The sequence below is a fragment of the Vulpes vulpes genome, chromosome 10 (genome assembly GCF_048418805.1).
Source record: "Vulpes vulpes isolate BD-2025 chromosome 10, VulVul3, whole genome shotgun sequence".
NCBI classification, from domain to species: domain Eukaryota; kingdom Metazoa; phylum Chordata; class Mammalia; order Carnivora; family Canidae; genus Vulpes; species Vulpes vulpes.
The window spans coordinates 11,201,512-11,214,953 of record NC_132789.1 but is presented as its reverse complement, the minus strand read 5'-3'; the positions used below and the strand labels follow the sequence as shown (position 1 = coordinate 11,214,953).

The 13,442-nt window shown below is 56.0% G+C and overlaps 1 protein-coding gene across 1 annotated transcript in view; it reads left to right on the top strand.

Annotated features, from left to right (window-relative positions):
- The window catches only part of RBM19 (RNA binding motif protein 19), a 122,900-nt gene that overhangs the window by 87,552 nt on the left and 21,906 nt on the right, over positions 1-13,442 (top strand). Inside the window, exon 22 of the mRNA XM_026018759.2 lies at positions 3,667-3,772. Within this exon, the coding sequence (XP_025874544.1) occupies positions 3,667-3,772 (106 nt within the window). The remainder of the gene's footprint in view (positions 1-3,666; positions 3,773-13,442) is intronic.

Genomic DNA, 13,442 nt, shown 5'->3' with positions numbered 1-13,442 from the left:
TCCTTCCAGAACTTCCTTCAAAAGCCACTCTTAAAAATGCCTCCGTGGACCTTCCTGTCAGATAAGAACCTTAATAATGGCTGGTATTTATATATCGCTTATCTCCAAGGAGCTAAAGGTACTTCATCGATTTCCCCCCCCCCCAATCTTTTTTTTTTTTTTTCTTTTTTAATTCGCTTTCGATATCGCTCCAAGATCATTAGTACCAGCCTTATATTATCTGGCACAGTCACGCTAGCAGCCAGAGCCGGCCACCTTCCCGGCATTGTTCTTGGGCCGGAGGAGTGGCAGCCGGCGAAGAGCGCTCGCCCCGGTGCCCAGGCCCGGCCAGGGGACATGGCAAGGGGATGTGGACGGGTTTTCTGGCCACTCCAGCCTCTGGCTTTCTCACCTGGGAAAATAGAGATGCTAACGCCATTGCCTCACAGTTGTTACAGCTGGAAACAGTATATTTTAAAAAGGCCTAGCACATCACAGGCACCAGGTCATTGGTTGCTGGAGTCACGGCTACAATCACAGTGTCTTGAGCCTCGCTGGTTCATTTCAGGGCTTCCCAGATGTTGGGAAGTTCCTTCTAAGATCCAACCCTAATCTTGCAGCTGCTTCTTAAGTCCCAGCTCTCTCTTACACTCTTCTCAGAAGGAAGGGGGAAACATGGTCATCAGGACCATTTCCCTGGTCCCTGTGAAGAATAATGGAATTTCTAAAGCTACTAGCATCTTCAGACCCAAGATTCTGTGCTGTGCAGGTGGGGCCTGTGACCTCCCCAAGCCCCCCCCCCCCCCCCCCCCCCGCCAGATGTCTGGAACAGGAGCCCCTGATCCCTGCACACAGTCCCTCATGGATCCAGGGCCTCCCTCTGCCATAGCCCCCCTCCCTTGCCAAGCTCTGAGATGCCACTTCTCCAGGCCACATAAGCACACCGCCTTCAGCCTCTCCTCATCAGCTTTTTTCTCCACCTTTTAATTATTTTCCTTGCCTTTCTCCGGACCCTTAGCTGCTTGCCATGCACAGAGCATCCGCAGCTTGCAGTGCGCTGCAGAGGGAAGAATTAACCTCAGCTATTTCTCTCCTCCTCTCTCTGTCATGCACACACTCACAGAGGCTAACTCACCAGAAATTAGACAGGGCTATGAAGAAACCTGGGCAGAGGCCATTGGGACCGTCAGGGTACAGGATCGTAATCTGTGTGGGCAGAGGCAGGTGGGAGCAAAAGGAACTGGGACCCAGTTGCCATGTCTTACCCTGGGGTCTTGGGTAAGTCCCTGGATCCCTTGGAGTCCGAGCAGGCCATTCCCAGCCACCCTGCTCCAGCTTCGTGCCAGATGGGGCCACACCTCAGAAAGTGACCCCCAGCCCAGAAAGCGGCCAGTCCCCATCCTGATAACTAAAGGACCATGAAACACTGCAGTGGAAGGAGAGCTCTGGCTTCACATCAGAGCCACCCGGACTCATGTCCTAACCCGCCACTTGCTAGCCAGAACTACTACCTCCCTGGGCTCAGTCTCCCCATTCATTAAATGGGGGTGGCAAGACTACTAATGAAAATTTGTGCTAATTTGTACATACTCCATGGCCTGTTTCATGTCCTCCTCAACACAGCTCTCTGAGTGTCAGTGGTAAAGTACCAGTGGTCTCGCGTGCAGTCTGGGGCTACTGTTTCCTTGTTTGTTCATTCCAAAAATGCTGCCAGGCATCCCCTCTGGGCCGTGCACTGGGCTCCTTGCTGCAGCTCCCCTAATGAGCAAGATAGATGTGGTTTCTGCTGTTGCAGAGCTGAGCTCCAGCCTTGAGGAAAGGCAGAGAGCACACAGGTATCCATACCACAGTGCCCTGGTGGAGAAGCCCTGACTGCTGGGGATGCCATTCAGCCAGCCCAGAGGGATGAGAAAAGGCTGCTTGGATTAAGCAGTAGTTAAACAAGGTCTGCAAGAGCCTGGAGCCTGGGGGAGGAAGGGAGAGACCAGCACAGCCACGGGACGTCTGCCCCTTGTCTGTACAGCACCGAGCATGGCCTGGGCACATGGGAGGTGCTTGCTAAGGCCTCCTCTTACCATCTGACTGCTGTCATGCTCTGGTCCTCATGGCCATCAGATGCACCATCCCTGCAGTCCCCATGTCTCTCTGAAGAACTCGGAGCCAAAGGCCCCGTTTATCTGAATAAGCATATGAGAAAACTCATCTATCCGCTTCCCTCACTAGCCACGGCTCAGGCTCCCATGGAGGCAGAGGCAGTGCCTGTCATGGGATGCTTCGGCCTTTAGATGGCAGAAGAAAGCAGGGTTTGCAGGCTTGAGTCCTCAGGCCCTCCCACCTCACCTTCTTGCTTATCCCCACCTGCCTAGAGTCTGGGCCCCAGCCGCGCCCCCTCGCCCCCCTCAGAATGAGCCAGAGCCTCAGCCAGGCCGGGAAGACTGACAGGGCTCTGCGGCCTACCCCCTCCAGCCCCTCCCCTCCCCAGGAGGCCGGCCTTGTCGCTAGCCTGGGGGGAGCTGCTGGGGGAGCTCCGAGGAGACGTGCAGATTCATTTTGAGGATTCATAATGCTGCATTTACACACCATCCTGCCTTCAGAAATTGGGCTGGCAGATGCCTGGTCATGCTGGCAGGGCTGCAGGTTAACGCCTCGGATTTAGCTTATATCATTTCACGAGAGCTTACGGCCCTTACCGTGTTCTTACCCAATCGGTCTTTGGCCCTGAAGCATCCTAGGCCGTTGAGTGTATATGTGTGTGCCCAGGCACCCGCAAGTGTGTGTAGATTTTCAAATAAAATAACACCTCTTCAGATGCTGTGCACATTAAATATTTATCGGCAGCAATTTGTGCATATAGATTTGATAAATGGACATGATAGGGTTGGGGTGGGGGAGTGAGACAGGAGAGCCAGAGAGGCCTGATCCTTTTGTCCGGGAATTTCTGGAACATTTATCTGGAAGGAGGAGGTGGGGGGAGGGCAGGGGATGGTCCAAGCTATGTTTACCTGTTTGATCCCTGTCAGGGGGAGCCAAGCCATTTCCTTCTCCAGAGCTTTGCCTGACTTTGGCTTAGCAGATATCAAAACTAAAGCCCAGAGGTAGGGGCTGTGGGGTTTAGAGGGAGTAACCGTGTGTCATTCCAACACTGAGCACCAAAGAAACATCCCGGGGCCCTGGGCCTGGAGAGGAGGCTCATCCTGCTTGCTCCACACAGGCTTGCTGTGTGCTCAGCCACGCAGGCGGATTCAGGTCAGGAGACCCTGCTGACTCCGCGTCCGGATCCCTGGCTTGCACACATGAGCAGCCCCGTGCCCTGGCCATGCGTGTACAGGGCTGCATCCCCCCTGCCAGATATTCGGCCCCGTGGGCAAGGGGAGGCCAAGTGTGCCAGCCTGTCAGAGAGGAACCAGAATTTCTCCGGCAGCATCTCCAACCTGATCATCCCTCCCTGCCCAGCATGATGGCCAGGATCTAAAAGGAGAAGGCCAGTCATGCCCCACAGCAAGTGCTGGCCAGTGGGGAAGCGACACAAGTGTATGGTGTGTGTGTGTGTGTGTGTGTGTGTACACACGTGCACCTATGAGCACTTTTCTAACCAGAAAGGATGAGTGTGAGATTTGGTCCTGCCTTCCCACACATTCCCGAGCCCCTTTGCGGTTCTTAAACTACTGTGTTCTGCTTTGTTTCTAGCACCTTCGGGGAGCTGAAGACTGTCCGCTTGCCAAAGAAGATGACCGGGACAGGCACACATAGAGGGTTCGGCTTCGTGGACTTCCTCACAAAGCAGGATGCAAAGGTGAGACCATGCCTTCCCCCACCCACCCCACTACCCTCTGAACCCTTGGGAGGGGAAGCAGTGGAACGTCTTAAGGGATGAGGGCATGTTGCTGCCCCATGTGGTTCTGCTTTTACTCTGACCTTGCTAATTTGTAAGAAAAGGCCCTGAGTTTTATATTTGGAGGAGGGGGCAGTTCTATATCCCCTTCTCTCCCTCCCTGACGTGACATCCACAGGAACCTGGGATACAAAGTTGGGGAGGCGAATGGGTTTCTTGGGCCTCCCCGGTTCAGACAGAATTCCCCAGTCATGAGCCCCCTGAGACGGGCAGTGTGGGAGACACTGGGCAGCATGGCAGGGGCCAGGGGCCAGCACCTTGGGAAGATGTATCCACAGGGACACACCTTTCCCCTCATCTTCCCACTTGTGGCCAGGGCCTCAGTTGTGCTCGTTATAGGCAAGGTCAGCCCAGGCGGGTGCCACCGTGTATAAGTACAGGTACAGAATTTTCCAGGCTTCTGGAGGCAGGGCATCTTTCATTTTGGAAGCAAGGCAGCCTCCTGGGGTTTGGGCTCAGTGCAGCGTGGCAGTGTTGCTCTTGTGGTGGGTGCCAGGCCCAGCCCGACAGCAGATGTGGGAGCAGAGGCAGTGTGACCAGGGCTCCTGGCTGTGTCCGCGGCCCCTGCCCTGGCAGCACCACATCAGAATCCCCAGGGGAGATGGCAGCAGACTGTCACTGTGGGCTCCCCTCTGTGGGCCCCCTCCTTCTTCAGGGGTAGAGGAGGCGACGGGCGGTCTTGCTCATGCTGGGATCCCCTCCACCTCTCACGAGGCGCCTTTTGAAAAGCAGAGGGCAATCATCAGAATCACATCCCTTGGCCTTTCGTGAGCTGGCGTTGCCAGAGGCCCAGTGGGTGGAGCCCAAGGTGACATTTCAGGGACGCAGCTGCAGCCTTTGTGGGTCCTGGGAACACGCACAGGCACAGAGGCGCTCCTGGGACCCCAGGGAGCCTTGCCAGCCACCTTTGTCTCAGCGCCTTGAACTCAAGTGCCTGTTGTGTTGACACGTGGCCGTGTTTGTCCGGACATCTGCTCCCCTTTCTTCTCGGCTGGCAGCCTTTCCCTTGCCTCCTGTCCGTGGCAGCAGGGGCAGGACCCCCTGCGTGCAACAGGCCCCGGCCCCGGTCCCCATCAGCAGGGCAGGCGCCTTTGGGGGACCGGCACTGGCTGGGAGGGAAGCTGTGGAGGGCAGCCGTCCAGCACGCCCTCCCGCCAGCCACTTGGCTTCCCAAGCCCTGCTCTACGCCCCAGGCTCCTGAGTTGTAACACAGCAGTAGGAACTGGGTCCTACCCTCATCGGGTAAAGGTGGACAGTGCCTGAAACCCAGGCCTGCTGTCCTGGAGACAAGTGAGTGTTGCCTCCCTGTTCCCACCAACCCTGTCCCCCTGAGGGCCACCATCCCAGCTAGAGGGCAGGGCAGAGCAGTGTTTTCTCCGCGGCCTTCCACTGAGCTCTGTGCTTCTGAGGGGTTGGACGGTGAGGGTACAGAGTCGTTGTTCCCTGTTTGATATCGGGGTTTCTGTGTGAAGTTGTGAGCAGGGGAGAAGGGGGGGATTCACTCCTTGCCCCCAAGTGATGCCTCTTACAAAGGGGCTCGTTAGAGCACAGACTTGGAAGCCAGACTGCCTGAGTCGGAATCCTAGCACTATGACCATCTGCCGTGTGACCCCGGGCAGGTGCCTTATTCTCTGTGTGCCTCAGTTTCCCCCCTTACGAAGCGGTAATAGGATTTTCCTCATTGAGTGATCATGAGGTTTGGATGGGGTGATGTTCTAGGATGGCGCCAGTCCTGGGAGCTCCACTTGCTAGCTACAATGAAGAAGGTGGTGACAGTCATCACAACGGAGATGATCTGAAAAGGAGGAGGGATAGGACAGAGGGGAGAGAAGAGGCATCAGAGCCCCTTGGCTGAGAGGTGTACTCTTTTCTGCATGGGGGCCTCTCTCCGGGGCAGAGGTTGCTGTCAGAATGGACGTGGCTCTTGGGGCTGGAGGGTCAGACCAGGTGTGGGCTCCCGGCCTCCAGTTCCACGTGCTGTAAGCTCTTGGCCCCAGGGCCAGGCTGCAGAGGGTATTTGCGAAGCCAGCCAGCACAGCCCTCCAGGGATTGATGCAGGTGGCTCCTCCCCCTGCACCCCTTCCCTGCCTCCCATTCTGGGCTCCAGGAGGAGAAAGGGCAGCCGAGGACAGGGAGGACTCAACCTGCAGCCCTTCTGGGATTGACTCCTCCCGCCCCTTACATCTGATAGGCGGCCGGCTGGGCTCAGGGACGGTTCTGGCCCTGGCATCCCCATCACAGCTCTTCCCTTTGGGTACGTAAGGATGAGGGCCCTTGTGCCCACCACCATGCCAGCTGGCCCTCCCCGAAGAGGGAACCCACCAGGAGTGCATCTTCCCTGCAGATAGCCCTTTGCTCTTTTTGCCTCCCGGGGAAGCTGCTTCTCTCTCTCCTCCATGTCTGAAGAACTTCACTGCCTTCCTTGTGGCACATTTAGCGTCAGCCACTGACCCAGGGAGCCATGCACACTGCAGACTGGTGAATAGAATTCTGACTGCTGTACACATCGAGCCCGCCCGAGGGTGGGTGTGAGCCTGAAGAGGGAGTACAATGCTGTAAGGAGACGCTGAGCGAAACACCCCGAGATCTCGGTTTACTTCTACAGAAGGAATTTGTGGGAATGCTAGGGGAACCTGCCCGATCCCAGTTCTTCCGGTGGCCTTCCTCTGCATGGCTCTCGTCCTTTGGAAGCACTAGAGGAAGCAGACCTCCTTTAGAAACCTTTTCAGGGCTTAGCTGATCCCTGACTCACCCAAATTCCTTACCAGGGACTTCCCTCCCATTGCCTGGCAGGATGCCCTCATGGAGATGGAAGTGGTCACTCTTGGCATCAGCAACCCTTGAACCCTTGGAGCCTCACCTGGGGTGGAGCCCGGCCAGTGCTCCGATGGGAGGAGGGAGAAGGGGAAGGAGAGGTAGAGGAGAGAGGGGAGAGACGGGAGGGGGTCACAAACAGTGGACTGTACAGCCGTGAGTCGGGAAAGCAGTGGAGGAACTGGTTTCTGGGTGGGGCCAGGGCCTGGACTCCAGGCATATCAGGTCCTAGTACAGTGCTCCTTCTCCAGCATCAACCAGCCCACTTTGCCAGCTGGCAGAGGAGAGAATTAGGTCCTGGTCAGTCCCTAGAGGCAGCCCGTTGACACCACTGTCTGCTTGGGCCCCAACATGTGCCCATCTGTGCCACTCCTGCGCCAGGCACTCTTGAGTCCTCCTACCTTTCTGCACACCACCATGTCCCACCCCGCCTGTGATCAGGGACTTTGTTATCCATCAAGCCCCTCTGGGTCAAGCACACACCCTCAAACTGGAAAGAGAATCCTAGCCCAAGGCTCCGCAGAGGCTGTCATGGCAGAGCTCAGAGTAACCAGGTAACTGAAGAGAATAGCCCGAGGCTCCCGCGACCGACCATGCAGGCTCTGTATGTGACTTGTACACCACACGCACATTGTCTCCCCCCAACCTGCAGCAGCCCCGGGAATCGGACGGGAGATTTGCATAACTCCCTCCCCGTCTCTCCGCACGGCCGCTGGGCTCCCATCTGCACAGACGCTGCAGAGCCCCGTGGACCGATCCCCGTGGACTGATCCCTGTGGACCAGTGGGAAGCCCAGCCCCAGCTCCAGGGGGCCGAGGCGCCAAGCTCGCCACATTTCCCGTCCCAGGACATTGTCAGCCCTTGCTGTCCGGGGCATAAGTATCACTGCCTCCGATGGTAGTAGCATTCCCTAAAACTCCAGAGGTCATGTTTCTCAAAGAACCTTCCCCCTTGAGGTAGAGGGGAGTGGACAGAGGCTGCATGGTCCCTTCCAAGGGAAGCCTGGAAGTCCAGGACTTGAACCATCCCAAATGCAGTAGTCTTCCTTGGGTGGCCTGGCTCTCCCCCTCGCTGGGGCGCCACATGGCCCTCTGGACACTGATGTTTCTAGAACAGCAACATCTTGGCATTGATCAAAACTGTCAACTTCTCAGAGCCTGTCTTTGGCAGGGAGGTGCTGGGTGTTTGATTTGTCGCTTTTAATCCTCCCAGGGCTCCAGGAGGAAAGTGGCGGGTGGCATTTGACACCTGGGGAACTGAGGCTCCAAGGGGTGAAGTCACTGGCCCGGGGTCAAGCAGCCAGGACTGGGCAGAGCCGGCCGGCCTGCCTGCCAACCGGAGACCGAAGCCCACATGTCCAAGCTCTCCCTCCTCGTTCACTTGCTTACACAGAGCACCAGCCTCTCCTCTCTCCAGCACCCCTGCCACCGCCCCCGCCCCAGCACCCAGCAGAGAGAAGGACTTGCCAGTTAGAGACATTTTGGTGGGGGCGGGGGGCAGAGCATCTCTTGGGAGCATGCCCAGGCTGAAGTGAGCACACATACACACACACACACACACACACACACACACACACACACCCAAAGAAGGAGTGAGCACCCCAGATCAGCCCCACCAGCACATGTATCGACTTCCAGCCCTCCCCAGCCTGACCACAGCCTAGCCTCAGAGGGGCCACCAGTAGCCACTGGGGTTCTGTTGCACAGCCGCCACCTCCTCTCTCTTTTCCCAGAGGAGGAAAAGAAGGGTGGCCCAGAAGGGAAAGGATGGAAAGAGTAGACTTGCAGCCCGGAAACCAGAATATTAATTTTTTTTCCCATGCATGCGCCTTTAATTTTTCCTTCCCGAGCCCGCCGTGCCTTTGTACTTTTGCAGTTGCAGCTGTTTTTATTTGCCGCCACTGCTGTTGTTTTAAAAGGTCTATTTTCACATGGAATGTTATCCAATTAGCAGAGCAATGTGTTGGCTTAAATAAACACTTGGGGGGAGCCGGCAGTAGGGAGACGTGATGGCGGCTGGTGTTGGCAGGCAGAGCTGTTCTCACTGTGGTAAACAACCGCGGCTTTAATTGTGGGGTCGAACCAGCTCATGTGTCCCTTCCGTTTCTCGCTTCTGCACCATGCCAGGGGAGGGGCCGGGGAGTAGGTGGTGGACACATGGCCTGAGCCCCCCCACCCCCACCCCATGGTTGGGGTGCTGCTGACGGGTTTGTAGAGGGCTCCCATGGGGCCTGGCCGCATCCAAGCTGTCACCTTGTGGGCTCTGCTGAAACCAGCACCTTGGTGGAGAGAGCAGACCATAAGGGAACCAGGGCTGCTCAATGCAGGGATGGCCACCTCCGTGCCAGGTGCCCGGTGTGGCCAGTGCAGGGCTGGGCTGTTTTGCCTGCCCTGTAAACGATGATCACCATCAGATTATCAGTGGTGTGCGCTCAACACATGTTTGCTTAATTGAGTGTAAGAAGGGAGTAGAGCACTGTCTCCATGGGGCCTGTGGGAGTGCAGTGGGATCCACAGGGGCCATCACCCCGTGGAAATGAGGAGGCCATGAGACGCAGATGAGGGGCTTTGTACCTCCAAGCCCCAGATTACTCATCCATCTCCACGTTGGAAATAATACTGCCCCATGAGGCAACTGTGAGGACGCAGGGCTAGGCCCAGGCCGTGGCACAGGCACCAGAGAAGGGGCGGCAGCTGCATGTGCTGGGGCCCCGGGGGTCAGGGCTGCCGCCTGACCATCAGATATTTTTCATCTCTAGAAATGTGAACTGGAAGCAAACTTGACAATTGGGGTTTTAAAAAAAAAAAAAAGAAAATTGGGGTTTTGTCCCCATTTTTCTGTTCAGGCAGGTGTGTTATGTACGTACACTCAGGCCTGTGTCTACCTGCTTCCCATCATTAGTACCCAGGGGTGAAAGAAAGTGTCTTGGATCCTGAGCCTTGCTTAGGGATTTGGGCTCCGCCAACACATTTAGGGGCCGAGAAGCCAGGGTCAGGACAAGCTACTCTCCTCAGACCCACAAGTGTGCATTGTTCATCATCAGGTATAAGCAGCACCACAAGGTAGCCCTTTGCTCACCCTGTCCCTCCATCTAGGCCTCTGCCCCTGAAGGAGGGACTTAGGCTCCAGTGTGCTCACTTCAGAGTTATCAGGCAGTCAGGACACGTTACCCAGGAAAGGTGACAAGGTAGCGGAGTGGGACATCTCTCTTCCTTCCGGGACCACTCTAATAACTCTTTAAAAACTATCCTGCCTGTGGCAATAACAAGTCCCAGGATTCAGGCTCTTAGCGTGTGCCGGGCAGTGGGGGATAAATGAATCGTTGTGTCTTATTTATTCTGCCTGGCAGCCACGAGAGGTAAGAGGGCCCCCACTTGCAGAAAAGTTCCTTGTCGGACCCCAAGGCCAGAAAGCAGCAGGGCCCCACTTTGTGTCCCCCTTGGAGCTTGAAGCCGTTACAGAAAGACTGTGCCCCTTAGCACGGGATGCTGCCCAGAGAGACACAGAGCCTCCTCCCAGAAGCACAGGCCCCACGTTTTTCAACCCCCTCAAGCAGAGAGAAGGAGCCAAGCCCCCAACAGTCCCAGCCAGGGCCCAGTGCTCCCATTCCCTTCCTTCAGCTCCCGGGCACACATGGTCATTCTTGGCCATCTTAGGTCACACTTACTTCAGGCATTGGGGGCACAGATGGCTTGGCATGGGTTGCACTTGTCCATGCTCAGGTGCACTTGATGTCTGCTGAGAGATACAGCCCTCCCACTTTGCAAGACAGTGCAGAAGGGGCCAAGAAGTGCCTGGACTTCTAAAGACAGGAGTCCTGTTCTCGGGTCCAGGCTGGGAGCCATGGCCCTTGGGATGGGAGTCCTGCCAAGGGCATTGAGTCGACTTTTGTTGCTAGGAGGAAGAGGTCTATCTCCAGGGAGAGCTGCAGAAAGGTCAGGCCAGTGCTGCGCTGGCCACCCTCCAGCACCTTCCCTGTTATGGAAAGATGACTGCCAGGCCTGGTCACAGTGTAGCCGGTGGCTGTCATTCCCTGTCTACCTTCGTAGATTGCCTTTTGGGAGGTGGGGGTTGGGGGTGGAGGAGGATTTGCGGAAGAGCAGCCAGAGGCTTGGGCTCTCTGTGCCCACAGTTGGCAGCTCAGGTCAGAGGAGGTCAAGGGGGTGTGATTCTAGGACAGCCAAGCCAGGAAACTAGATAATGGCTAGCCTGTACTCCAGCCAGACCTGCCCAAGCTCGCCTTAGTCCGCCTCAGTTCTCTGAGTGGGGCCAGGCCCTGAGACCTGCTGCCTGCAGTGAGAAGTCTGTCTATCCCAGGTCAAAGCAGAGGGACCTTGGGCAGCCATCTGGGTCAGCAAATAGCCTACTTTACTGGGGTCCTGGAACGTATCCCCCATAGGTAAGGGGGAGCTACCGTATTCCCTGGGCACATTCTGTCCTGAGCAAGGTTCCACACTGAGCTGAGGGGGCCAGCACAAAAGCAGGTGCTAGTGGGACAGGTTCTGGGATGGAGGCTACATGCGTGGGCCTCAGGGAGGGCACCCGGCTGTAGTCTGTGCAAGGAGAGCAGGCTGTGCCCTGGGCCACCAGCAGGTCAGCTTTTCAAGGGAGCTCTTCCAAGGCCAAAGCATGTTACAGAGGCCCAGGGATGGAACATACGAGGTCTAAAAGGAAAAGCGAGAAGGTAGTTCACGTGTGTAGGGACCTTGACCAGTGCCTGTATTCCTTTCACTGAGATGAGAGAGAATAATGCTTGTTCTCTTGAGTAGGCTGGGGTCAAGTGCTTAGAGTTCCAACCCAGGAGATCCATAATCTGTGGGAAGAAGAAGGCCCTTTCATTCCAAGAGAGGAAAACAGGCAACAGAAGTAGGCTTTAGAGAGAAGCACCAGGCTAGGAACGCCTGACTCCCCGCTTCTTCTGAGATACCCACATTGCGCTGACCCCCAAACATCCCAAGATGAAACAAGGCCCTGAGAGTCCATTTGGCAGAGTTAAGCTGCACCTACAGCTGAGGTTCAGAACTCTCAGGGGGAAGGTGGCATGGATCTCAGTAAGCAGAGGCCAGGGAGAAAGCTACTGGCAGGCCCCAGGCCATAGATGCCAGGGCTGCATGTTTTCTCTGCTGTGCTTGGAACTTTCTGTGTCTCCTGCATGAGCCTGAAAGCCCCTTGAGGTCCTCCCTTCTCACTCACTCACCTGCCTCTTTGGATCCCCCAAATATAACAAGCTCCCATCAGGCTCTTTTAGTAAAGTGTGATCACTCTGGATTGTCCAAGGCCAATCCTAGCCTCGAGTCACTGTCTCTCCTGCCTATGACAGTTTGAAGCCGCTCCATTGCAACTACTGAGGCAGTGGGGACTGGTCTCCTGTCACCCAGAGGGGACTGGAACTAGGGATGGTAGTCCTGCTGTCTTCGGAGAACCATGCGCTACTCTCCAACACCAAATCCACAGCAGCTTTCGTGTCCCACCAAAATACTGGTCCTGCTCTTTGGTGGCATAAAGGGAACAGGTGGCATCCACAATAATAATAACAGCCAATAGTGCTGCAAGTGGCACACTTTGCAGTTCATGGGCTTCTCCCATCCATTCTTTCCACTCAAGGAAATGAGTCCCAGAAAGGTTAAGCAGCCTGCCCAAGCTCACACAGCTTGTAAGTGATACAGTAGGGGATCGAATCCCCTACTGTATTCGAACCAACGTAGCCAAGGTCCAGAGCCCCCAGTCTTTATGTCTGTGCCACTTCCAAAGCTCTTCCAAAGAGGAGATGAGAATTTGGAAGGGTTGATGTCAGAGGAATGGCAGGAGAGGGGAGTTTTTAGCAACTCCTACAGGGAACAGAGATGTCTCCAGACTTTGTGAGGCACAGCAACGGAGTACAGGGTTTCAGGAGTTGGAAGGAAATGCCAGCTTGAAGGTGCACGCAGGAGGAGGCCAGGGTCGGGGCATCTTGCCTGGGCCCACCTCCCAGGCCCACTTCCCTCACTTCTCTCTGCCGCTCAGCCACCACCAGATGCAGCCTCACAGCCGCCCCCACCCATCTGCATCCCCGGGACCGCAGCTCCTCAGGGACCCCAGCACCAGGACGGAATACCCGCCATGCCAGACTCCCGACTGGCTGTTCTCCCCCATCTTAAAACCCCAGCTCCCCCAGTCAGGCTGTTTCTCTGCCGTGCCAGCTGAGAACGCGTGTGTTTTAAAGCTCTGAATGGGCCATTTCGGCTCAGAGTCCAGATGCATTTTTATATCCGCATGGAAAAAATGCAGAGGCTCTGCTGGCAGTCAGAAAGAGTTTTTTAAATTAAAGTTAAAAAAGGGGGGTGGGGGAGAAAAAGTTTCCTGCACCTGGCAGTTCTCAGAAAAAGCACAGCTGAGCACAAAGCATTTCTTCGATTTGGCCACAGGTCTAGTTTTTAAAGATGCATGTCCCACCTACCTCCCACCAGTGCTTTTCAGATGCAGTTGTGTATGGAACAGCAGCCATGGGCTACCCACGGGGTTTGGTGGATGTTCATCCCACAATTGGCCCCCTTTTACAGAAGAGGAGACCGAGGGTCCCAGTAGGGCACCTGGCTTACCCAGGGTCATCCCAGCTGCCGTAACAAAGTACCACAGGTTACATGGCTGAAACCAACTGTAACTGATGATTTCATGGTACTCAAGGCGAGGAGTCCAAGATCAAGGGGGTGAGAGTGTTGGGTTCCTTTCGAGGGAAGTCTGTTCCCCGCCTCTCCCAGCTTCCCGTGACAGCAGCATT